This window comes from Ictalurus furcatus, chromosome 22, assembly GCF_023375685.1.
Source record: "Ictalurus furcatus strain D&B chromosome 22, Billie_1.0, whole genome shotgun sequence".
Taxonomy (NCBI): Eukaryota; Metazoa; Chordata; class Actinopteri; order Siluriformes; family Ictaluridae; genus Ictalurus; species Ictalurus furcatus.
The window spans coordinates 1,417,618-1,444,034 of NC_071276.1; the positions used below are offsets into that span (position 1 = coordinate 1,417,618).

The following is a 26,417-nucleotide window of genomic DNA, read 5'->3' on the forward strand; positions in this document are numbered from 1 at the left end:
AGCCAATGCCTTGTCTCATTTATATGAAAATCCCCTGGAGAAAAATCCCTCCCAACACAATTCTCCCTGAGTCCTGTATGGAAGCACCTGTACACTGGGAGATGATGGATGACATCATTTGGGACCAAAGCAGCGAATGTTCCCCCCCTGAATGTCAACCCACATAAACCTATGTACCTCACATGTCTTTTGATGGGTCCACACAGTTCAGGACACCCAGATACTCAAAAGACCACCAGGTTAGTGGAGAACAAATTCTTGTGGAGAAATATGTTAGAGAATGTTTAGTCTGCGCCCAGTCCTGCACATCACAGCATCCACCCACAGGCATTTTTGAACAATTCCCCAATGTCTCACACAAAGCACAATACACCACCACGCCACCAGAGGGCAACCTCACAACATTTTAGGACTTATGTTATCATATCTATTTCCTGTACAGTTTACCCCAGTACATTCTCATAAGTTCTAAGCCTGAACCCTTGAAAATAATCCTTGATTTGGTTTCTGGAATGAACCTCGTCTTGGTCTGTTGTGATCATGGTGTACCTACCACTGCCAGTGTCACTACACTGATTCTTGAAATTCTGATTTTGATTACGTTTGCCTGTGAACTATTGTGTATGACCTGGGTTGGCCTTTAGAATACAGTTGTTGGATTTGCTTTTATTATTATAACAATAATAAACAATTTTACATGATTTTTTCTGTCAGCTAAGGAAGCAAAATATAACAGATTAGTATCGAAGACCACGGAAACCAACAGTGGTGGATGACAGAAGAATTATTTTCCTGGTAAAGAAAAAGCCTTCACAGCAGTTGTCCAGATGAAGAACACCCTCCAGACTGTAGCCTTATCTCTCAACAATCAAGACTGACTTACCACAAGATGTAAGCTATCAGTAAACCTCAAAAACAGGAAGGCCAGATTAGAGTTGGTGGAAAAAAAACATCAAAAAAAAAAAAAAGCCCCTACAGTTCTGAAAGAGATGAGACAAAGATCAATGTGTGCCACAATGATGGTAAGAGAAGAGTATAGAGAAGGGAAAGAATTGCTCATGATCTGAAGTATACCACCTTGTCTTATGGCATGGGCATGTAGGGCTGCAAGTGGAGCTGGTTCCCTTGTATGCTTTCCATTGTATGATGCTGTACATTTCAACAAAAGAAGCAATATTCTGAAGTCTATAGGGATATATCGTAGTTTCCAAACTTTTTGGGCAAACAACCACAAAAGGACATGAATTTTTGGCGACCCCAAGCCTTGACCACGCTACATTTGTAAACATTTTGAGTTAAATATAGGATTATTATATGTATTATGTGTATATGCATGTGTAAGATAAGTGACTAAAACCCAAAGGAACGTTCCTTTCACCTACTAGCAGTGTAGTGGGATGGAAAACAGAGGACCCTGGTTTATACTTGGCACATGATTCTGTATGTCTTCCCTGTCCAACAGCCTTCCAAGTCCAACTGTAAAATGTTTACAGTGTTCATGCGTATCAAAGTTAAACACACTGACATCTCTGTATTTCTTAAAAAATTTCCACCTCCATCTCCACATGAGCTACATTTCAAATAAAAATCTCTGACCTTATATTCAAAAGTAGCCTATTTACTAATCTAGAATATCCAGAAGACTAGTATTCAAAACAGATCTTCCAGTGGGTTTGAAGGTGATGTGAGATTTTTAAAATTGAAACATTAACAGTAACAGGAGAAGCAGTTAGTGTTACTCAATAACCTTCTAGAAAAGTCAGATAAAGGATGCGATTTGAGACACAACACCCGTGTGATTAGTGGATGTAGATGGACTGAATTACACAAGTGCAGCGTGTCAGTATAGTCAAAAAGACTCAAATATGGTGGCCCCAAAAATGATCTGGACTCTTGAGTCACACGTACAAATGTATTACACTGCATTAGAAAACATGTCTTACTAAGTGGCATTGAGTTTTAAAGACAAATATCACAAGCACACTTTTCAAGAACATTTCCTATAAAATAGATGGATATCTTTAAAAAAAATATCAAAATAATAGATTTCCTGTTCACAATTAGACAAATGTATTTGTCAGTTACTGTTAGATTATGGAAATCTAACAGTTACAATGTTGCAGGTTTTAGTTTGCGTTCCTTTGTTTCACAGAACTTCTTAAAAAGATCTAGGTTCAGTTCATCCTTATAAGAGCATCAACAATCTGCTAATTTCTTCTCCACTCATTTCTTCTCCACTCATTTCTTCTCCACTGATTCTTCTCCACTCATTTCTTCTCCACTGATTCTTCTTCTCCACTGATTCTTCTTCTCCACTCACTTCATCTCCACGGATTCTTCTCCACTGATTCTTCTCCACTCATTTCTTCTCCACTCATTTCTTCTCCACTCATTTCTTCTCCACTGATTCTTCTCCACTCATTTCTTCTCCACTCATTTCTTCTCCACTGATTCTTCTTCACTGATTCTTCTTCACTGATTCTTCTTCACTGATTCTTCTTCACTGATTCTTCTTCACTGATTCTTCTTCTCCACTCATTTCTTCTCCACTGATTCTTCTCCACTCATTTCTTCTCCACTCATTTCTTCTCCACTGATTCTTCTCCACTCATTTCTTCTCCACTCATTTCTTCTCCACTGATTCTTCTCCACTCATTTCTTCTCCACTCATTTCTTCTCCACTCATTTCTTCTCCACTGATTCTTCTTCTCCACTCATTTCTTCTCCACTGATTCTTCTCCACTCATTTCTTCTCCACTCATTTCATCTCCACTCATTTCTTCTCCACTGATTTCTTCTCCACTCATTTCTTCTCCACTGATTCTTCATCTCCACTCATTTCATCTCCACTGATTCTTCTCCACTGATTCTTCTTCTCCACTCATTTCTTCTTCTCCACTGATTCTTCTCCACATCCCATAGATGCCCTATAGGCTTTAGGTAAGGGTTATTATTTAGATATTTTTAAACATAACCATCTATTTTTTTTAGGAAATGTGCGTGAAAAGTGTACTTGTGGTATTTTTAGCCACTTTTCCACCGAAATTACCCGGAACAATTAATCCCAGGAACTTTTTTCAAGGGACCATTTGGTTCCTCCAGACCTTTTGTTGTCTGCATTTCCATCGCGGTCTACAGTACCATGAAGATTAGGCAAATTAGTCCGGTGATGTATGACGAGGATATGAAGCCTCGAAGTATGCTACAATGTACAATGAAGCTGATTATTGACACAAAGTAAGCTGATTTTAATGATGTAATTATGTAAAATGTTCTCTCAGCTCATAAAAACACACGGCAGGCTCTGATTGAAACACAAACCTTTGAACAGTAACGAAAGAGTTTGCTGCACTGAAACCGGTGGTCTAGTGGTCAGGATTCAGCAATTTCACTGTCACGGTCCGGTCACGGAATCAAATTTATTTATTTAATCTTTGGATAAAGGTTCGCGTTTTAAAGACGAACAGTCTATTTTCTGAAATCCGATAACGACACTGCAACAATAAGAAGCATGGAGGAGATTCGAGCTGTGCTGCTGTTGATTGTGATGCAATGCTTTGTTAAAGAGGTAATTGAGAAAACGCTGGAAAAGAGACGAGCAGTGATAGCAAAGCTAATTCAGAATGCTCGTAATGCTGGGCTTAAAGTAAACAAGACTCACCCACACTGGGCCGCTGAAGACTGTAAAAAGACCAGGTGATTTTTTAAAATCTTAAATTGTCCCATTTTGTGTGATTTTTTACTACGTTTTTTGCATTTGGATTGTGTCCTGTTTGTGCTTCTCAATAAAACCGGTTTTTACATCCAAAACAAGCCTGATTCCTGACACCACGATGTATTCCTGTATTGTTTAGACCCAGAATACTAGATGAAGGTCATAGACCCCAGTTTAAATGTCTCCATTTCAAGCCTCTATACTGAAAAGCTAGTCACAGACAGCTTTATCCTAAACTGTGATCCTAAATATAACTGCTACGCTGAGAAGAGTAATCAGGTATTGGGTTGTTTTTTCAGTGAGGTAACTGAGTGGGTCTCACATTTTTATTCTAATCACTGTTTTCCTGTGAATAATTATCTATAGATAGCCATGAAGGATTCCTACATCCATTAAAACCCTGATATTGATAAATGGTGACACAGGAGCAAATATGTATTGAGATTTAAAAAAAAAAAGAACAATGGACTACAAACAGCATTGTTTTAGAACCATGTACAGTCACACAGCAAACCACAAGTGTTTACTCAAAAACAAGAGCAGTTTCTGTCCATTTCTGAGAAAGATGTACCCAGTGGTTTGAATGTTTTCCAACCACAAACCAGATGCTAAGCTATTTTGAATTGCAGCACCACTAACAACCTAGCACAAACAACAACAGACGAACCTTTCATACCTTTTATTTTCTGTTCCATAGCCAGATGTTTATTGAGGACCAAACAAACAGATTAAAAATGTATTCAATTGACATCTTTGTATCATTAGTATAAAACAGCTAAGACCCTAATAACAAACATTTTGAAATGAAGAACTATTTTTCAGAAATATCAAAATATTTAGACACTTTTTTCTTTTTTCTTTAATAAAGATCCAGTTTATATCTCCACTTTAAATTTAATTAACGGAAAAGTATGTACTCATAAAGATAAACAAAGACATGTTTAAAATGTGAAATTGATAGTGAAAAAAATTCAGATACAATATTAACAAAATATATGTAAAGGTGACATAAAAAAATTAAGCTCTAGATATGTAAATGCTGCAAAATAAATAAATAAATAAATATTGTGCAAATTGCACCTGCTGTCATTATTTTTGAAGTAACAATCATGGTGAAGGAGCCCCCTAAAGTTTTCAGGGACATTATTAAATAATGAAATTGATGCCTGCAACACGCTCCAAAAAAGTTGGAACGGGGTGATTTAGGACTAATAGCGATGTGAGAAGGGGAAATGAGAATGTGATGTGAAACAGGTAAGGCAATCGTCTAATCATAGTATATAAGGAGCCTTTCGCACTGTAGCAGTGATCTGAGTTCTCTCTACATCATCACTGTACTTCCTGTCTGGATTTATAGGGAATAGTATGTTAATATCAGCACACTGGTTCTAATGACCAAGAAACTTTACTGCATCTTTCTCAAGACTAATGCAGATTTATTTTTTTTACATAGTTCACTACATGAATCAGCTGCTCTCTGGGTTTAGAAATATTAAAGTCTTGTCACAGGCAATGAAACAAATGTTTAGGTTAACAAAATGTTGTTGCTTGTATACTGACCACACCCCCTACACACATATAAATCATCATTTGCCCAGCAGACAGTTTCCTCTTTCTCTCTCGCCTCATACACAACTGAAATGGTTCACTTTACGACTTTGCCTTTGTTTCTCTGCACCGTTGGTAAGTGACAATTACCTTGTTGTACTGATCTAATCAACACACAATGAAACTCCTCTAAGATCCTCATTTGTTAGAATATACACCGCGCTGGTGCTGGTCAAATTAAACTTAAGTTTAAGTTAAAAGCTGGTTAAATTGTATAATTATTGTCCTCCTTTTCTTCAATGAGGAATTCCTTATTATTTAAACTCCACAGTGTCTAAAGATGATTACATTCAGTTAAAGTGAAACAGAAATAAAACATTTCAGGATCATTGAGAAAATTATGGAAAAGTCTATATGTAGATTTCTAGAATATTTCAAATGAGAAATATATTTTGCATTATGAATTAGACATTATAAATGAAGTGTGTGTTTTGTGGGTTGCAGGTTTGATCTCAGAGACTCTGTGCTCTTTAACTCTGGAGGCAGAAGATGGAGATAACGTCACTATTTGGTGCCAACATGACCTGAAACATCCAGATAAAATATTCTGGTTTAAACACACAAGTGATTCAGTTCCACTTCTTCTTGGGTGTAAACAGTTTTTTACATCAGCTCCATCACAAACATGTTACTTCTTTACTGAAAGTGAGAGAATAGTGATGTCTGTTCATGGCAAGAGCACGTCTCTCACAATCACTGCAGTAAACGTCTCTGATACAGGACTGTATTACTGCAGCTTCAGGCAGCTCGACCAAATGAACTTCAGCAACTCGACCTCTTTACAGGTGAAAGGTAAATGTATAAAAGTGTGCATTAAAATGCATGTAGTAAAGTATGTATTTAATGTTGATTGAGATGACTGAGGTAAAACAATATTGTAAAATTATTTTTTCCTTTTTTTTAAAGAGGAAAATGAAACTCTTTCAAAGAACTCAGTCAAAGCTGACTGGTTTGGTTTGTCATGTTTGTTCTGTCAGAAAGTTTGTCCAGTCTCATGTTTGCATGTTTGTAGAATTTTAGCTCCATTTGTAATTCAAAACAAAATTTGTTTCTAAAGGAATTTTTCCAGTTCTCCAAGATCCAGACTGTTCTTCTGTGTTCTTCATGCTGAATGCGGTGTTTGGTGCCGTGATCGTGATTCTTCTCGGTGTCCTGATCTTCATCATACTGAAGCACAGAAAAACACACAGAGGTAAAGGAAATATGTAAATAAACAATTAAAATGTGGTTATTTTGTCTGGACGTGGCATCTGTCTCTATTTTTTGCTTAGTCTTATTTTTTGTCAACGTCTCCAGGCATGTTCGCTCACAGAAAAACTGAAAAAAACATTCAAATAAAAAACTTCCAAGGCAAAATCCAGAGGCTAGATACTGTGAGCCTGTTTAAAAACAAAAAAATTAGATTGAAAAACAGCCATTTTGCTTACTTATTATTTATGTATGTAGTTATTTTGTTAAAATTATACTCAGTAATCTATTGGACCTTTTGAATGCACTCTGTTGTAACGCAGGATGTTTTTTCTCTGTAATTCATGACCGTTCATTCAGCCACTTATAGATGAACTCCAACTGCTATAGCTACGTAAAAAAATGTCAAAAATGTCTAACCTCACCCACGCCTCTCACCAAACTGTATTGTTGACTTTTGAAATGTAAAGAAGTAAACACAACCTCTTCAGAAATTATTCATTTTTAAGAAATATATAAATATATTAACTTTTTTTTCTGAAAATTAATTGGTTAATGCAAAGTCATTTTAAATTTCATGAACTAAAAAAAACAAAAAACAATAGAATCAGAAATTAAAAGTAAATGTTGAAGTGTTAAGTACAGTAAGTCCTTGGTAACACTGATTTGGCAGATACCACAGCTTCTTGTAGCCTGCTAGGAGTCTATCTATTCTTGTTTTAGGAATTTTATTCCTTGTATTTCTAATTCTGAGATATTCTTGGGCTGTCTTGCGTGCACAGAATGTTTAACCATTTAAATTGTCCAAGGAGAGTTTAAGAACCATTCTTAAAGCTTGAGCTTTCCCTGACTGCCAGACAAAAATATATAATAAATCCACCCCCGTGCTTAATAGTTGACAAGGTGATCTTTTCATGGAATGCCTTCAGTGATCCTGGCCAATGAGTCATTTTAACTTCATCAGTCCACATCAATTGTTTCCAAAATGCCCCAGGATTATCTCATTGTCATATTGCATATTTCAGACATTGGCCTTTGTGACAAGGACAGTGGTAAGTTTTCCTTCTGATAACTCCATGCAGATAATGTTTGTGTAAGCAATGCTGCAGTGTCGAAGGTGCATTACCACTCGTGTGCCAAAATTACTATTTCACTATTTTGTCTCTTTTTTAAGTTCATCAAATATAAAGGAACTCTCTGTAAACATTAGCATATAATGATTTTTTTTTAAAAATAAATAGTTTGCTACAGGGGTTGTTTTTGTGTCTTTTCACTTCAACAAAACATGATTTGGCTGGGGTGCTCAAACTTCTGCATACGACTGTATGAAAAAATCTAAATTGTAGACTAAAACTTTGTGAATTTTTCATGTTGTCTCTGTTTTACTTTAGATGAGAACACTGACAGACTAGACAATGAGGTAAGTCCAAGAATACAAATTCAAAAGCAATATGTAGATACAGTGGCACTTAGAATTATTGACACCTTCCTAATAGCTTTAAGCTATTTAAGCTCTATTATGATGAGGTGCAGAGTTTGGTATCGAGGTGATAAATGGCTCAGCGATGGCCATTTTTGCTGAACTTTATTTCTGCTTACAATATTGGAGGGTGCTGTCTATATAGGAGTGCTCTGAATATTTTAATACTGCTTGTAATTTATGCTGGAGGATCAGTTTTATTCTTTGGAGCTTGAAACATGGTCTGATGTGTCTTCTGTGTCACTGCAGGAACAGGAGCCTGATTGGATGAATTACGCAGGTCTACAGATCACTAATAAGAAAACCAAGAGCACAGGGAGAGATGGTGAAATAGTAGATCAACATGTTTTATATTCTACTATACGACAATAATGTTGCAATAATTAATGTAGAGCAACAGCTTAAATAACATCTTATGTAATTTATTTAACGGTAATCAGTGGTCAGGTGTTGGAAGTGATGGACTTTGTTTACTGCTTTACATCACAACAGAAAATATTTACATTTTAAAAATAACTATAGTACAGTAACTACTTACACTGTAAAAAAATGTCTGTGTAATTTACAGTGAAAAACTGTTAAATAACAACAGTACATGGACAAATGGGGAAAAATAATAATGTCCAAGACATCAAAACATTGTACTGTAAATAGTAATACACACCAATAGTGAGATTTCTACTGTAACAAAGTGTAAACCTAAACAAACTGTGCTGTATAAAGTTCTCTTCACTTTCAGAAGTAAAGCTGAAATACCATCATGTGTGAAACAAATGTTTACCTTCAATTTTACGTGCCCACACTGTTACATATCCAGACTTGTAAATTAGTGGACTTTTCATGAATAAATATTGTACAATGAAAAAACTCTAATCCTGTAATGATTTGTCTAAAAGAGAGATCGGAAGCCAGTGCACGTACAGTATGTGTGCCTAGCAAATATGTGTCTCTAATGAATACAGCTTTAGCCTCTTTTATTCCCCAGTTTCTTATTCAGATTTTCTATTCCACATTAAAATGTCCAGTAGTTACATTCTCACACCTGTATGTGGCACATGGAAGCACTCTAAGTCTATTTTTTAACATACTGCTATAAACACATTATAAATGTTTTGTATTTTCCAGTCATATATATTTATATTTGGACAGTGTAGAAAATGTTGATCAGATTATATGTAAATGGAACTAGTTTGTAGGCGGGTTAGCAATAGATAGTCTATAATATAATCTGATCTCACAAACACATTTGATGCTGGATGTGCAGAAACCACTCGCTATGTGAATGAATTGAAATACAATTGAACACAAGCAGTATTCTACTACGATGTTTGATTTTCCTCCCATTATTGAAAATGTGCCCCAGTTGATTTGCAGTTGAGGTGTGGACACTGGGCTGGCATGATGGTGTATGATTTTTCATTTTGTTATCATTCTGAATGATTTTTTCTGTGTGGTGTGAGATCTACCTCTGCAATTCAATACACAAAGAGCAGATGCCAGGGGACATAACAATAAATATAGATACAGGACAAGTTGACTTTGAAAGTTTTACAATTTTTCTTAGACATTGAAAATAAATCAAAGTAAATCTTATTTTCCCTTTTAAATATTCAAAAGATGTTTTAGTTGATATATTTATTTTTATTATTAATATTTAATAATATAATTTAATAATTAATAATATAATATTTACCTAATAAACTACAATTATTACTAATTTAATTGGTCAGATTAATCAATCAGGACATTGCTGACAGGGGGTCACCTGAGTAACAGTCATGGTAAACTTGAACTTATTCTACACTATAGATTTTATGGGTGTTATTTAGATTTTTATATATTTTGAATATATTTCTGAGTCCACTCTTTTCTATCGCCCTAAATCTGACATGTGTAAGTATTTATAAGTACAAATGATCTCTTTGAGGAAAACCTGCTGCTGCATACTGGAGTACAGGACACATGGAACTTTTCGTACAAGAGTGTGGGATAGAATTTTCTTTAACAGAAAATCATTTTATTGCATAGTTTGAGTTTAAAGTTTACACGAGTGTACAACATCTAAAGGCAGAGAAATCAGTGGAGCATCGGATTAAACAGCGACATTTTAAAGTCGTTAACGCAGAAGACTCAGAAGAAGTCATTAGTAGGCCTGTTTCAGTGGAATTTAAATTACAAGCAGTTGTGAAGGAGGACTTTATAAAATGAACTTGTTGAACGGCTGTAACAGTGTATCGGCTTTACTTTCACTTTCACACTCAACAGCCAAGATTCATTTCTGCTCAGCAACTGATGACGCAACCTGAATCCTGAATTCTTATTGGTCCGAATTAAGCTCGACACATTTCCGCAGTTCTAAATCGTCTAGTCGTTTTACGGAAGATTTTTTTAAAGAAATTATTTATTTCTGTTTGTTTAGTCACTTTTATGGCAACACTTTGGACTGTAAGATGGAGGGGAGCTGTACTGACAGCAGAGTTGGGATGAAAGTTTTCCTTTTTCTCACATTTTCTGTTCATGTTTCTTCAGCAGGTAAGTTTACAAACATATATATATATATATATATATATATATATATATATATATATATATATATATATATATATATATATATATATATATATATATATACTTGGTCATTTATTTATTGAGGATAATTGATCCAATATCCAGGATGTGAACGTCTGGGATTAGCAGTTAAGTTGAAGGGGAAATTAGAGTCAGGTGTCTTCAGTCAGTGGGATGATGATCAGGTGTGAGTGAGAGTCCTGTTTTATTTAAAGAACAGGGATCTATCAGAGTCTGTTCTTCACAACACATGTCTGTGGAAGTGTATCATGGCACAATAATAATATGTTCAATTTATATAGCGCCTTTCCAGAGCCCAAGGACGCTTTACAATAGTAATACAATGATACACAAACAATGAACAATCATGGACAAACACACAATGTGGAACGCAATGAGCGACCAAACACAGAGAATGAGAAACACAATACAGGTAGTACAGTCACTGAGAAAAATGCACAGCAACAGATTAGGACAGATGGCATTGAGAAAACAGATTTTGATTTGGGATTTGAACTCGGAGATGGATGTGATGCTGTGAGGAATCAGAGCGAGTGAATTCCAGATTTTGGTGCTACAACACTGAAAGACCTGCCACCCATGGTAGAGAGACGAGATCTAGGGACAGAGAGGAGTCTGAGCCCAGAGACCTGAGAGAGTGGGTCGGGTTGTACGGGAGAAGCAGTTCACTAAGAACTGTGAAGTGATTTAAATGTAAGAAGGATTATTTTATATTTAATGTGAAATGAAACCGGTAGCCAATGCAGTTCAGACAGGATTGGAGTAATGTGAGCTGAGCGCTTGGTATGTGTGAGAAGTCTAGTCGCAGAGTTTTGAATATATTGCAACCTAGCAATAGAATTAGCAGGTAGACCAATGAGGAGAGGATTGCAATAGTCAAAACGTGAGGAAATAAATACACGAACCAGTGTTTCAGCGTCTTCGAGGTTAATGAAGGGACAGAGACGAACAATGCGATAAAGGTGAAAGAATCCAATTTTAGAAACAGAGTTTATGTGAGCTTCAAAGGTGAGGGAGGGATCAAAGATGATGCCTACATTTTTTACAGTACTAGATGGTTTAACGATGCTATCAATGCCACAAGTAAGGTCATAAAGGATATTTTGGTAAGTGTTGGTGTTCTGATAATAATGATCTGAGTTTTGTCCATGTTAAGTTTTGAAAAACAGGAGTTAAGCCGTCCTGTTATTTCATGTACACATGCTGATAGTGGACCGGTCTGGAGAGCAGGAGCAGATCTATAAGCTGTATAAACTGTCTATCTGTGAGATAAGAATTAAGCCAGGAAAGAGCAGCACCCGTGACACCAATATCTGAGAGGTGGGAGAGAAGTAAGTCATGACGGACAGTATCAAAAGTGAGGAAAGATTGGAGCTGGGAGGCAACGGTACGTTCCAGTATTCTGGAAGTGAACGGTAAGTTAGAGAGAGGGCGAAAATTAGAAAGAACAGTAGGATCCAAGTTAGGTTTTTTAAGAACTTGAGTCACTGCCGCAGTTTTAAGCGGTAGAGGGAGAGATGCAGAAGCTGAAAATCGGTGTATGAAGTGAGAAATAGGTGCAGAGAGGACAGAAAGACAGCGTTTGAGGAGAAATGTTGGAGCAGGATCAAGGTGGCAAGAACTGAATTCAGTATTAAGTCACTGAAAGAAGAGGGGTTTGTAGGAGTGAAGCTAGACAATTGTTGATATGAGGGTCAGGCAGAACACTAAAATCGGAGGCCTTGCCTATAAAGCACTGGCAGACAGCATTCAACTTTTCCTGGTAATAATTCAGGAAAGAGCAACGGAACTCGTCAGATGTGTGAACATCATGAGCTGGGGGTTGGATATCATTGTGTTATTGCATTTCTTTTGAGCAGATAGAGTGAGATTAATTCAGTCAGCTTATGATCAGAGATGCCGGTGTCAAAAGAGGAGATTGAAGCAATATCAAACCCAGATGTACAGATTCAATCATGAGATTCTGGTGTAAGTAGGTTCAGCTGCAAGTAATCACTGGGTACTTGCCAGGTTTCAACAAGTAGTAACATATCAAGGTTTTGTCCATGATTATTTCATTCAGGAACAAAGGAACCCAGACTAACTTCTAAGCAACTAAAGACTACTCTCACATTGGCTCAAGTTCAAGTTCAAGTGGTTTTATTGTCATTTCAACCATATACAGCTGGTACAGTACACAGTGAAATGAAACAACGTTCCTCTAGGACCACGGTGCTACTTAAAACAACACACTTACCACATGAGACACAGAACTAAATAAGACCTGCACATTTTTACATAGAGTGCACATGCAAATGTGTGCTAACAACACAGGACAGTACAATACTACTAAAACAGGACAATAGGTACAGTAAGTGACAGTGTAGCATCGAACAGTACACAGTTCTTTTTTTATCATAGAATTTTTATTGGAAAATCGCTTTTTACATATTATAACACCCCATCCAACAACCCCAACAAAATAATCACAGCCAAAACCAAAAGAAATGGGGAAACAAAACAACAACCAGAAAAACCAAAACAAACAAACAAATAAATAAAGTGCGTTCATCATTGAAATAGGTAATAAATTGTTGCCATTTCCCCAAAAATGAGTCACCCTTGCCTCTGATGTTATACTTTGTTGATGTTATATTTTTTCAAGTTTTAAAAAGAACATTAAATCTTTAAGCCAGACTGATATAGAGGGGGTTGTGGAAAGGTCCAAGACAGCAATATTCTGCGCCGAGCAAGTAATGATGCAAAAGCCACAGCACTAGCTTGTTTATGGTTCAGATGCTGAGGCTGAGATGGAACACCAAAGATGGCAATTAAAGGGCAGACCTCCAATTTGATTTTTGAATATAAAATACTAAGAAGAGTATGAATATTAGAAAAGGAATGCCGTCCTTTTTTTAAATCCGTTTGCTCCTCTGAAATAATGCTAGGGAGAATCCCCTCTAAGCGAGAGGCCAGAAGTTTGGCTAAAATCTTGTTATCAACATTGAGGAGGCTGATAGGTCTGTATGAACTACATAATGTTGGGTCCTTCCCATCTTTGAACAATAGAGTTATAGATGCTTGTCTCAATGTTTCTGGCAGCGTACCTAGTTCTAAGGATTCCTCGAAGTAATGGGGCCAATGTGACATGAAATTTCTTATAAAATCCGGAAGGAAATCCATCCGGGCCAGGTGATTTCTTAGATTGCAATGAACTGATTGAGTTGATGATCTCATCTAAAGTGATGGGGCTGTCAAGTTGAGATGCCAATAGAGGGTCAACTCTGGGAAAATCTATATTTCTAAGAAAATAGTTCATGTTACCTGAATTGTCAGGAGCTCCAGCGGTGTATAAAGACGAGTAAAAACTTATAAAAGTTTAATTAATTTCTACAGGATCCGATGTTAATGCACCACTGGACTGCATAATCTGAGTGATAGAGCGCGAAGCCACTCGGCTACGCAGTTGGTGAGCCAACAACCGACCGACCTTATCCCCATATTCATAATAATTGCCATGCGTATGTAACAACAGCCTCTCCGCCTCACCTGTCGATAACAAATCAAACTCTGCCTGCAAATTAAGCCTTTGTTTATGCAGCTCAGGGGTCGGGTTGAGAGCATATTGGTCGTCAATAGCTCGAATATTATCCGATATCTCTTTTTTCTTATCCTCGCGTTGCTTATTGGCATGAGCAGAATAAGAGATTATCTGTCCCCTTAAGAAGGCCTTTAAAGTTTCCCAAAGTAAAGAGTAAGAGATTGAATCAGTTTGATTAGTAAGAAGAAAATCATCTATCGAAGTAGAGATACAGTGAGGGAAAAAAGTATTTGATCCCCTGCTGATTTTGTACGTTTGCCCACTGACAAAGAAATGATCATTCTATAATTTTAATGGTAGATTTATTTGAACAGTGAGAGACAGAATAACAACAAAAAAATACAGAAAAACGCATGTCAAAAATGTTATAAATTGATTTGCATTTTAATGAGGGAAATAAGTATTTGACCCCTCTGCAAAACATGACAGTACTTGGTGGCAAAACCCTTGTTGGCAATCACAGAGGTCAGACGTTTCTTGTAGTTGGCCACCAGGTTTGCACACATCTCAGGAGGGATTTTGTCCCACTCCTCTTTTCAGATCTTCTCCAAGTCATTAAGGTTTCGAGGCTGACGTTTGGCAACTCGAACCTTCAGCTCCCTCCACAGATTTTCTATGGGATTAAGGTCTGGAGACTGGCTAGGCCACTCCAGGACCTTAATGTGCTTCTTCTTGAGCCACTCCTTTGTTGCCTTGGCCGTGTGTTTTGGGTCATTGTCATGCAGGAATACCCATCCACGACCCATTTTCAATGCCCTGGCTGAGGGAAGGAGGTTCTCACCCAAGATTTGACAGTACATGGCCCTGTCCATCGTCCCTTTGATGCGGTGAAGTTGTCCTGTCCCCTTAGCAGAAAAACACCCCCAAAGCATAATGTTTCCACCTCCATGTTTGACGGTGGGGATGGTGTTCTTGGGGTCATAGGCAGCATTCCTCCTCCTCCAAACACGGCGAGTTGAGTTGATGCCAAAGAGCTCCATTTTGGTCTCATCTGACCACAACACTTTCACCCAGTTGTCCTCTGAATCATTCAGATGTTCATTGGCAAACTTCAGACGGGCATGTATATGTGCTTTCTTGAGCAGGGGGACCTTGCGGGCGCTGCAGGATTTCAGTCCTTCACAGCGTAGTGTGTTACCAATTGTTTTCTTGGTGACTATGGTCCCAGCTGCCTTGAGATCATTGACAAGATCCTCCCGTGTAGTTCTGGGCTGATTCCTCACTGTTCTCATGATCATTGCAACTCCACGAGGTGAGATCTTGCATGGAGCCCCAGGCCGAGGGAGATTGACAGTTCTTTTGTGTTTCTTCCATTTGCGAATAATCGCACCAACTGTTGTCACCTTCTCATCAAGCTGCTTGGCAATGGTCTTGTAGCCCATTCCAAACTTGTGTAGGTCTACAATCTTGTCCCTGACATCCTTGGAGAGCTCTTTGGTCTTGGCCATGGTGGAGAGTTTGGAATCTGATTGATTGATTGCTTCTGTGGACAGGTGTCTTTTATACAGGTAACAAGCTGAAATTAGGAGCACTCCCTTTAAGAGTGTGCTCCTAATCTCAGCTCGTTACCTGTGTAAAAGACACCTGGGAGCCAGAAATCTTTCTGATTGAGAGGGGGTCAAATACTTATTTCCCTCATTAAAATGCAAATCAATTTATAACATTTTTGACATGCGTTTTTCTGGATTTTCTTGTTGTTATTCTGTCTCTCACTGTTCAAATAAATCTACCATTAAAATTATAGACTGATCAGTTCTTTGTCAGTGGGCAAACGTACAAAATCAGCAGGGGATCAAATACTTTTTTCCCTCACTGTATACTTGCAAAACTCTGAATCTTATAAAAGTAGAGAATTAAGCCTCCATGGAGGGTGAAAGGCACGATGTGAAGGTAGAAGAAGACTTAAACGAGCGTGGTCTGAAATAACAATTGGTAGATATTCAGAGTTTACAACCCGAGAAATTAGAGAATTATTAATAAAAAAGTAATCAGTGCGAGAAAAAGATTTATGTACGTGAGAAAAAAAAGAATATTTTCTCACTGTGGGGTTAAAAAACCTCCACGGATCAATGTAACCATTCTGAACCATAAACTCAGAGAATACCTTTGCCATTGCAGAGAGCCTTTGTAGCAGCGCTAGATTTGTCCAAAACCGGGTCAATAACACAGTTTAAATCTCCCCCAAATATCATGAGATGCGTGTTCAAAGCAGGAATTTTTGACAACAAATTCTGAGCAAAAGGAGTGTTATCAAAATTCGGGGCATATACATTCACCAAAACTATTAACGTTTATAAAATTTCAAAGAAAAAAGCAAAAGGGCACAGTCTTACTTATCAGGATAGAAACTCCCCTGGACCTGGAATCAAAATTGGAGTGGAACATATGCGATATCCAGCGAGCTTGGAGTCTGCGTTGATCCCTGAGACGTAGATGAGTTTCCTGAAGAGATTCAACGTTGGGTTTTTGTAGTTTTAAATGTGTCAAAACCTTGGATCTTTTAATGGGACCATTCAGACCTTTCACATTCCAACTTAGGAATCTGATCAAGCTTCGGGTATTTTCCATCAATTTAGATTAATACAGAATGGAGTACAGAGAGGTTGATGTCAATAGGAGAAAACAAACAAACAAAAAAAACAAACACAACAACAACACAGCAACAAGCCTCTCATCACCGAGGTCTATCCGAAGGCGAGCAGGGTATCTGAGAGAAAACCACACATTTTTCTTACGCAAGCTGTTTCTCACCGCAGCGAAGGCCGCCCTCCTCTTAGCGACGCTGGAGCTGAAGTCAGGTGAGATGAAGACCTTAAGGCCCTGATGGAAAAGTTGATTCCAATTCCCACGTCGAACAACTTTTTCTCTGTCATGAAAGTATTGAAACCGCACAATCATCACTCTGGACCTTTGATTCTCTCGCTCCTCCGAGGGCACGGGGCCAATGCGGTGCGTTCTATCCAGCAATGGAGCGGTTGGGAAGATTTCCGATCCGAGGACATCCTGGTAAAATTTTGACATAAACATTACTGGATCACTGCCTTCTTCTCGTTCCGGAATACCGACGACCCGGAGATTGCAGCGCCGTCAATGGGACTCCAGGTCCTCCACTTTATTGGCAAGTTGTTTCTTAGCGAAGTTAGCTTTAGCACCGTCTGTTCCAGTGCTACAATGCGGTCACTGTAATCGTTCAGGTGCTGGTCAAGCTTGTCAATACACCGTCCTTGTGATTCAATGCCCGATTTAAAACTCTCAAAAGACGCAACAACTGGGGCCAGAGCCGAGTCAATAGCTGCTTTCACCTGAACTGCGATGGTAAATGTTAGCTCCACGATCAAAGTGGTGTGGAGGTTTTCCAGGTCAGACGGTAGCTTGTCGCCGTGCTTGGTGAAGATTTAGGTTTCCGTAGTCTTTCAGAAGCCATAAGTCCTTTCTGGTTATAATTGTAAACCGAGTAATTGAAAAAGAATGCACCAAATGTCTTAGAAAAGATTCAGGTTGCCTGAAAAGTACAATTAAAAGATAAAATGCTTGGGAGCTCACTCCAAGCGTGCCTTCTCACTCGCATGCTCAGCCGGCAGTCCCGTGAGCGTCCTGTTTTATTTAAAGAACAGGGATCTATCAGAGTCTGTTCTTCACAACACATGTTTGTGGAAGTGTATCATGGTATAATTATAATATGATTATTTATAAACAATTCACTGTGATATTTCAGTTTCAGCATTAACCCTGTGTACAGTGGTGTGTGACAGGTTCTCTGTTTGTGTACAGTGGTGTGTGACTGGTTCTCTGTTTGTGTACAGTGGTGTGTGACAGGTTCTCTGTTTGTGTACAGTGGTGTGTGACGGGTTCTCTGTTTGTGTACAGTGGTGTGTGACTGGTTCTCTGTTTGTGTACAGTGGTGTGTGACGGGTTCTCTGTTTGTGTACAGTGGTGTGTGACCGGGTTCTCTGTTTGTGTACAGTGGTGTGTGACGGGTTCTCTGTTTGTGTACAGTGGTGTGTGACGGGTTCTCTGTTTGTGTACAGTGGTGTGTGACGGGTTCTCTGTTTGTGTACAGTGGTGTGTGACTGGTTCTCTGTTTGTGTACAGTGGTGTGTGACTGGTTCTCTGTTTGTGTACAGTGGTGTGTGACCGGGTTCTCTGTTTGTGTACAGTGGTGTGTGACTGGTTCTCTGTTTGTGTACAGTGGTGTGTGACTGGTTCTCTGTTTGTGTACAGTGGTGTGTGACCGGGTTCTCTGTTTGTGTACAGTGGTGTGTGACTGGTTCTCTGTTTGTGTACAGTGGTGTGTGACGGGTTCTCTGTTTGTGTACAGTGGTGTGTGACCGGGTTCTCTGTTTGTGTACAGTGGTGTGTGTCTGGTTCTCTGTTTGTGTACAGTGGTGTGTGTCTGGGTTCTCTGTTTGTGTACAGTGGTGTGTGACAGGTTCTCTGTTTGTGTACAGTGGTGTGTGTCTGGTTCTCTGTTTGTGTACAGTGGTGTGTGACCGGGTTCTCTGTTTGTGTACAGTGGTGTGTGACTGGTTCTCTGTTTGTGTACAGTGGTGTGTGACCGGGTTCTCTGTTTGTGTACAGTGGTGTGTGACCGGGTTCTCTGTTTGTGTACAGTGGTGTGTGACCGGGTTCTCTGTTTGTGTACAGTGGTGTGTGTCTGGTTCTCTGTTTGTGTACAGTGGTGTGTGACCGGGTTCTCTGTTTGTGTACAGTGGTGTGTGACAGGTTCTCTGTTTGTGTACAGTGGTGTGTGACTGGTTCTCTGTTTGTGTACAGTGGTGTGTGACCGGGTACTCTGTTTGTGTACAGTGGTGTGTGACGGGTTCTCTGTTTGTGTACAGTGGTGTGTGACTGGTTCTCTGTTTGTGTACAGTGGTGTGTGACTGGTTCTCTGTTTGTGTACAGTGGTGTGTGACGGGTTCTCTGTTTGTGTACAGTGGTGTGTGTCTGGTTCTCTGTTTGTGTACAGTGGTGTGTGACTGGGTTCTCTGTTTGTGTACAGTGGAGTGTGACTGGGTTCTCTGTTAGTGTACGTGTTTGTGGTGAACAGTTTAAATCAGTTAAAACTTTAAGCGTGACAAATCTACACAAAACCATCACTCGCACAATCTCAGTGAAACTCTACAGCCAGTGAAGTTTAGTCTTAATAACAATGTCGTGTTTCAGTGTCAGAGATCAGAATTTAGCAGGAAATGTTCATACAGTAAACGTGCACATAATTCAGTGTGATTCAAACCCAGTGTTAAAGCGCCACCTAGTGTTAGTGTCAGGAGGGAGAGAGAAGTTTTCAGCACAGAGTCGAGATAAATGCGATTTAGATAAACATCTGGAGGAACCAAATGATTTTGTTAAAAGAAAGTTTATTTCTGATTTTGTGGAAGTTCATTCAGGTCTCCTGTAGATCCTCTCCATGTTTCCTTCTTTCATAGCTGTGTATCTGGCCAGTGTGAACAGGTAATCACTCAACCTGTGGAATAAAGGCAGGACTTCAGAGCAGGTAAAGAAGTGAAACGTAAAGGTTCAGCATTTCTGTTTGTTTTAAATCAGAGTTTAAGGGAAGATTTGGAACAAACTCCTGAGTTTCACCTGTTGAGATATTTGCTGACATCGGGATCGGCCTCACCTGAACGCACTATAGGAGCCACGCTGCAGAGAGACAGGAAGTGACACGTGTGAACCAACAATGACATCATAATGATACATGCTAAACAATAATACAGATGTACAGAGTGTGTGTGTGTGTGTGTGTGTGTGTGTGTCTCACTGACCAGCGCTCGGCCCGGCGACACACAGCTCTGTGTTTTCATCGACTTATATGAAACAGTAAAGCTCAGGAACAATGATTTATGTTAAATATGTTTGCAGCGTGTGAAGTTATAGGTATCAGTTGGAAGTCATCGTGTCTCTGTAACTTGTTTCGGATCGATTCAGTGTTAAATCATCAGTGTCATAGTTTGGATTATAAACTATATATATTTTTAATGTGCTACTCAGAGTTCTCTATAAATCCCCACCGGGTCTGTGGTGATGTTGGAGATGTGTGTGTGTTTGTTTGTTTCTTAGGAAATGCAATAATTTAATTATTTAAATCATTATAATGTAAAGTGTAATAATCTCGTCCCAGCCTCGTCCAGCGTAAACACTGCGTGTATGTAATATTTATCACACAAGGCTGTGATGGGTCGGTGGGTTAGGCTTTGATTGTGAGTTGAAATCCGAGCGAGACCAATCCGGTGCTCACTTTTTATAAAAGATTATTTTGAATAAATAAATATAAATGTGTAACTTGCCAGCAAAATGGTTCCAGATTGCTACATGGTAGGCTGATTGGCGTGTCCAAAGTGTCCATAGTGTATGAATGGGTGTGTGAGTGGGTGTGTGATTGTGCCCTGCGATGGATTGGCACCCTGTCCAGGGTGTACCCCGCCTTGTGCTCTGGGATAGGCTCCAGGTTCCCTGTGACCCTGAAAAAGGATAAGCGGTATAGAAGATGGATGGATGGTAGTCGCGAGCGTTTGTTATGAGTATAGAATATAAAGTCGACATTAAAAATATAAACACAGATGAATCTATAATCTACAGCTTTACTGGAGATTCAGTGGATTAAATCTCTGATATTCAGCCTGGCGTGTGTGTGTGTGTGTGTGTGTGTGTGTGTGTTTACACTTTTACAGTCACACACTCTCTGCAGTACATCTTCACTGGAGTTACACCAGGAATAAATTTCCCAGAATTCACCACTGTGGGTCAGGTGGATGGACAGCAGTTCGACTACTACGACAGTAACATCAGGAAGGTGATCCCGAAGACGGAGTGGATACAGAAGGTCAATGCTGATAATCCAGATTACTGGAACAGAAACACACAGATCAGGCAGGGTTGGCAGGAGATCTTCAAAGTCGATATGGATACACTGATGCAGCTCTTTAATCAGACTGCAGGTAAAACACACTCACACCTTTAATCACTAACACACACTCGCACACTGTGTGTGTGTGTGTGCGTGTGCGCGTGTGTGTGTGAGCAAGTAACAAAATGTGTGTGACGTGTGAAGTAAATGACCTTAATATGAAATTCACACACACACACGCACACACACACACACACACACACACACACACACACACACAGAGTGAACGCGCGATCGCTTTTACACTGACTTCAGTCCTGATATCTGTGGAGATAAACGAGTAAATCTTCTGTCTTTAATATCAGAGAGAAAAGTCACGCGGAGGGAAACGAAGATAGAAATATAAATGAGATGTAAATGAGGTGTAAATGAGATGTAAGTGAGATGTGAGTGAGATGTAAGTGAGATGTAAATGAGATGTGAGTGAGATGTGAGTGAAATGTAAGTGAGATGTAAATGAGATGTAAGTGAGATGTGAGTGAGATGTAAATGAGATGTAAATGAGATGTAAATGAGATGTGAGTGAGATGTAAGTGAGATGTAAGTGAGATGTGAGTGAGATGTAAATGAGATGTAAGTGAGATGTAAATGAGATGTAAATGAGATGTAAGTGAGATGTAAGTGAGATGTGAGTGAGATGTAAGTGAGATGTAAGTGAGATGTGAGTGAGATGTAAGTGAGATGTAAGTGAGATGTGAGTGAGATGTAAGTGAGATGTAAATGAGATGTAAGTGAGATGTAAATGAGATGTAAGTGAGACGTGAACGTGAGAGTGATGAGGAACTAAATGAAGAGTAAAGTGTAGTGTGGTGTTTGAGTGGAGAGTGTAGAAGGAGACGGAGCTCAGCTGAGGCTCATCACCGCTCGTGTCTGTGTGTGTGTGTGTGTGTGTGTGTGTGTGTGTGTGTGTGTGTGTGTGCAGGAGTTCACACAGTGCAGATGATGTGCGGCTGTGAGCTGGATGATGACGGCACCACTAGAGGATACAGACAGGACGGTTATGATGGAGAAGATTTCATCAGTCTGGATCTGAAATCTCTCACCTGGATCGCTCCGACACCTCAAGCTCTGATCACCAAACAGAGCTGGGATAATAATTCTGGTGACACTGAGGGCCTGAAGAACTACCTGGAGAAAGAGTGTATCAAGTGGTTACAGAAGTATGTAGATTATGACAGAGAGACTCTGGAGAGGAAAGGTAAAGTGTGTGATCTGTTACTGTAACACACACACACACACACACACACACACACACACACTTGTTCTGTTGTTTTGATATGTAAATATCTCCATGTAAAATGAGTTTGTTGTGTAAAAACTCTACGTTTCTAGATGTTCTGGATGGAATGTAAAGATGTAAATATATTTCCTGTCCAACACTAAACTCTCTTTCACTTCCTTGTAGCCAAACATGTTGATCACATGACCAGTAACATTGAATTCCACTGTGTGAGGGGACGATATGAGGTTGCTATGGTGATAGTTTAGTGTGTATAATGTCTTTTCCTGGTGTTATTTACAGACCTGCTGACTTTTACACATTTTCTGTAGGAGCTCTGCAGTGTAAGATTAGAGTACACTGCTATGAGTTCTCTCTCTCTCTCTCTCACACACACACACACACACACACACACAAAACCATTTTCCCCGTCAATAAACACTAAAGATGAGATCATGGAGATATGAATCTGGAATGATTGACACTTGTGACCCCCTGGAAACTCCGCCCCCTTCCCTCGTCACATTAATCCGTTGTCCTGATTTTCCTGATTGTACGATGTGGCACTTTGGCGTCTCTCACATTAAATACAGAATAAAATCTATCAGTGTGTGTGTGTGTGTGTGTGTGTGTGTTACACTAGACAACTTTACTAACCATTAAAGAGATGAAGTGACGGTTTTGTCTCCTGCTGCTCAGAGCAGATCTGTTTAACAGCGTGGTGAAGATCATCGCAGTAGAATGTGGAGTGTGTGTATATACAGGGGTTTACGGTAATCACCAGGTGACTGAGATACGCTCTGCTCTTTTACTTCAGATGGAGACACACACACACACTCACACACACACACACTCACACACACACACACTCACACACACACACTTATTAAGGTCTGTACGTGAGATCTTTTTACTAGAACAGGAAGAAAGAAAGGAAACGTTTCTCCTGTAAACTTTCCTCCTTTCCTGCAGAAACCATTCTAGTGTTTCCATCTTCACTGAAACTGAGAAACTGCTGGAAAAGATTATAATCAACAATGTCCTCACCAGGACTCCGGATTATTCCTCATCAGGGTCAGCACCAGGCCTTTATACATGAAGAAGTAAATAGTTTAATATTTCTGTCTCTGTGTGTCTGCAGTTCCTCCTACAGCGTCAGTGTTCCAGAAACACTCTTCTCCAGAGGTGGTGTGTCACGCTACAGGTTTCTTCCCCAAAACAGTGATGATCACCTGGCAGAAGGACGGAGAGGACGTGCATGAGGACGTGGATCTCAGAGAGACATTACCCAACCAGGATGGAAGCTTCCAGAAGAGAAGCATTCTGACAGTCTCAGCTGAGGATCTGCAGAAACACACCTACACCTGCGTGATTCAGCACAGCAGCTTGGAGAAGGAGATAGTGCTGCGTGAGGAGGATATTCGAATCCTGAATCCTGGTCAGAGAAACACTTTCCTATAAAACTACAGATTTACACTGAAAGCTGATTTATTTCTGCAGCAGATAATAAAGACTCTGTGTGATTTAACAGGTGGAGGATCAGGTGGAGCTCCGATCGGTATCATCGTTGGTGTAGTCGCGGTTCTCCTGGTTCTCGTTGCCATTGTTGCTGGAATTGCGGTCTGGAGGAACATGAATTCTGGTGAGAGGAGGAAGGAGGCAGATGTGAAGTTCTCAGAGAACAGATTTACACTTTCTAATTCTTGAAAGGGGATTTGATGAATATTTGACATATTTTTAAGCTTTAACTGATAAATTAGACGAGACAATAAGCTGATATTGACTAATTGTCTCGTGAACCAAACCCAGTCCACAGATTTTATAATAACTGTCTGTCCATCATCTGTGTTTCAGGCTTCAGACCTGTTCTACCCAAACCCGGTAAGTGAACCTTTATGATCCAGAAATGATGTTTAAATCCAGTACATTATTGACTCGCAGTGTTTACTTCACTTTCTGATGGATTTGAATGTTTTACAGCCTCTGAAGGAGATTCTTCCTCCAACAACTCTTAAAGTGGACTGTGTGTGTTCCCGCTGCACTGAGAGAGTAAGACGTGATGTTGTTTACGGTGTAATATGGAATAAAGATCTGTGTGTGTTCCCGCTGCACTGAGAGAGTAAGACGTGATGTTGTTTACGGTGTGATATGGAATAAAGATCTGTGTGTGTTCCCGCTGCACTGAGAGAGTAAGACATGATGTTGTTTACGGTGTAATATGGAATAAAGATCTGTGTGTGTTCCCGCTGCACTGAGAGAGTAAGACGTGATGTTGTTTACGGTGTAATATGGAATAAAGATCTGTGTGTGTTCACGCTGCACTGAGAGAGTAAGACGTGATGTTGTTTACGGTGTAATATGGAATAAAGATCTGTGTGTGTTCCCGCTGCACTGAGAGAGTAAGACGTGATGTTGTTTACGGTGTAATATGGAATAAAGATCTGTGTGTGTTCCCGCTGCACTGAGAGAGTAAGACATGATGTTGTTTACGGTGTAATATGGAATAAAGATCTGTGTGTGGAGTGAAAATCCAGCAGAAAAGCCTGCGCTAACATTAAATCTCATCTCAGAGCTGATCCTGTTTCTTTCTGTTTCTCTAGGAGAGAGGAGGAGAGGGAGATGAGGACCACACACACACACACACACACACACACACACACACACACACACATTATCATAACAGATTGGACTAAAGTGTAAAAGAACAGGAACCGAGATCTTCAGATGTGATCCGTGTTGGACATCCATCCATCCATCTTCTATACCGCTTTATCCTTTTCAGGATCAGGGGGAACCTGGAGTCTATCCCAGGGAGCATGGGGCACAAGGCGGGGTACACCCTGGACAGGGTGCCAATCCATCGCGGGGCACACTCACATACTCACTCACACACCCATTCATACACTACGGACATTTTAGACACGCCAATCAATGTCTTTGGACTGGGGGAGGAAACCGGAGTACCCGGAGGAAACCCCCGCAGCATGGGGAGAACATGCAAACTCCCCACACACAGGGCCACGGTGGGACTCCGTGTTGAACAAATTGGACTAAAGTGTAAAAGAACAGGAAGCGGGATCTTCAGATGATCCGTGTTGAACAGATTGGACTAAATTGTAAAAGAACAGGAAGCGGGATCTTCAGATCTGATCCGTGTTGAACAGATTGGACTAAAGTGTAAAAGAACAGGAACCGGGATCTTCAGATGATCCGTGTTGAACAGATTGGACTAAAGTGTAAAAGAACAGGAAGCGGGATCTTCAGATGATCCGTGTTGAACAGATTGGACTAAAGTGTAAAAGAACAGGAAGCGGGATCTTCAGATGGTCCGTGTTGAACAGATTGGACTAAAGTGTAAAAGAACAGGAACCGGGATCTTCAGATGATCCGTGTTGAACAGATTGGACTAAAGTGTAAAAGAACAGGAAGCGGGATCTTCAGATGATCCGTGTTGAACAGATTGGACTAAAGTGTAAAAGAACAGGAAGCGGGATCTTCAGACGGTCCGTGTTGAACAGATTGGACTAAAGTGTAAAAGAACAGGAGTGAACACAGCAGAAGCAGGAGTTCATGCTGATGATCAGCACTCAAAGCTTTTCTTTTCTCCACACGTGGAAAACACAAATCTACTAAATGTCACGGCACTGACTCCATTATTTATTACTGAACTCAGTTTAAAGCAAAAAAACAATCCATTCAACACGTTTTCACATTTGTACGACCCAAATCTCTCCCACAATCCCTCTGTTCTGTCTGTAACAATCTGAACCAAAAATAAAGTCTATTTTCTTCACTCTGTGTGCAGAGGCTTATTTTACAACTGTGTTAAACCATTTTTATTGAATATTTTTTATAATAAAGACTCAACACCGACACGTTACAGTGATTTCTGATTATTATTATCATTATAATGTGATATAATGTGACACATTATATGATGATTATTATGATTATAATGTGACAGTTTTCAGATAAAAGCTGTAGTTTACGGTGGTAATATTTCCCACACTGCATCACTCCAAAGATGAACTGTAATAAACTCTTATGAATTCGGGTTAGAATTGACGTCTTAACCGTAATAAAGAAGAGAAAAAGAGAATCTAGTGTATATGTATTAGTGAATAACTCCAC

At 39.5% G+C, this 26,417-nt stretch overlaps 2 protein-coding genes and 1 long non-coding RNA gene across 7 annotated transcripts; 2 read left to right on the forward strand and 1 right to left on the reverse strand.

Moving 5' to 3' along the window:
• The first annotated feature begins 5,174 nt into the window (after positions 1–5,174).
• Positions 5,175–8,820, forward strand: LOC128625483 (uncharacterized). Of its 2 annotated transcripts, XM_053653823.1 has the most exons (6): positions 5,175–5,398; positions 5,768–6,115; positions 6,381–6,515; positions 7,537–7,563; positions 7,903–7,931; positions 8,241–8,820. In XM_053653823.1, the coding sequence occupies exons 1-6, from the start codon at positions 5,356–5,358 to the stop codon at positions 8,361–8,363; spliced, it is 705 nt and encodes a 234-aa protein (XP_053509798.1). In that variant the 5' UTR covers positions 5,175–5,355; the 3' UTR covers positions 8,364–8,820. The 2 variants fall into 2 exon arrangements, with proteins under 2 accessions (XP_053509798.1, XP_053509799.1); XM_053653824.1 differs by lacking the exon at positions 7,537–7,563.
• Positions 8,821–10,334: 1,514 nt separating this feature from the next.
• Positions 10,335–26,079, forward strand: LOC128625478 (BOLA class I histocompatibility antigen, alpha chain BL3-7). Of its 4 annotated transcripts, none has more exons than XM_053653811.1 (8): positions 10,336–10,523; positions 20,832–21,098; positions 21,990–22,265; positions 23,428–23,724; positions 23,818–23,928; positions 24,141–24,167; positions 24,267–24,335; positions 24,887–26,079. In XM_053653811.1, exons 1-7 carry the CDS (start codon positions 10,442–10,444, stop codon positions 24,299–24,301), a joined length of 1,095 nt encoding a protein of 364 aa, XP_053509786.1. In that variant the 5' UTR covers positions 10,336–10,441; the 3' UTR covers positions 24,302–24,335; positions 24,887–26,079. The 4 variants fall into 4 exon arrangements, with proteins under 4 accessions (XP_053509788.1, XP_053509786.1, XP_053509789.1 ...); XM_053653814.1 differs by having other exon boundaries at positions 23,830–23,928; XM_053653813.1 differs by lacking the exons at positions 24,141–24,167; positions 24,267–24,335; positions 24,887–26,079 and having other exon boundaries at positions 10,335–10,523; positions 23,830–24,072.
• LOC128625484 (uncharacterized) lies at positions 18,400–19,954 on the reverse strand. Its single transcript, XR_008388949.1, has 3 exons — positions 19,926–19,954; positions 19,744–19,803; positions 18,400–19,624 (listed from the first exon to the last, which is right to left on the reverse strand). It is a non-coding gene; the product is annotated as an uncharacterized LOC128625484 (long non-coding RNA).
• Positions 26,080–26,417: the final 338 nt, after the last annotated feature.

What these genes read in the sequence shown, in the direction of transcription:
- LOC128625478 (XM_053653810.1), top strand. Translation starts at nt 10,442, where the DNA reads ATGGAGGGGAGCTGTACTGACAGCAGAGTTGGGATGAAAGTTTTCCTT. An exon ending in GCTCTTTAATCAGACTGCAG is followed by an intron (nt 21,099 to 21,989) that starts GTAAAACACACT and finishes GTGTGTGTGCAG; the next exon opens with GAGTTCACACAGTGCAGATG. An exon ending in AGAGACTCTGGAGAGGAAAG is followed by an intron (nt 22,266 to 23,427) that starts GTAAAGTGTGTG and finishes GTGTGTCTGCAG; the next exon opens with TTCCTCCTACAGCGTCAGTG.
- LOC128625483 (XM_053653823.1), top strand. Translation starts at nt 5,356, where the DNA reads ATGGTTCACTTTACGACTTTGCCTTTGTTTCTCTGCACCGTTG. An exon ending in GCACAGAAAAACACACAGAG is followed by an intron (nt 6,516 to 7,536) that starts GTAAAGGAAATA and finishes TGCATATTTCAG; the next exon opens with ACATTGGCCTTTGTGACAAG. An exon ending in CCTTTGTGACAAGGACAGTG is followed by an intron (nt 7,564 to 7,902) that starts GTAAGTTTTCCT and finishes GTTTTACTTTAG; the next exon opens with ATGAGAACACTGACAGACTA.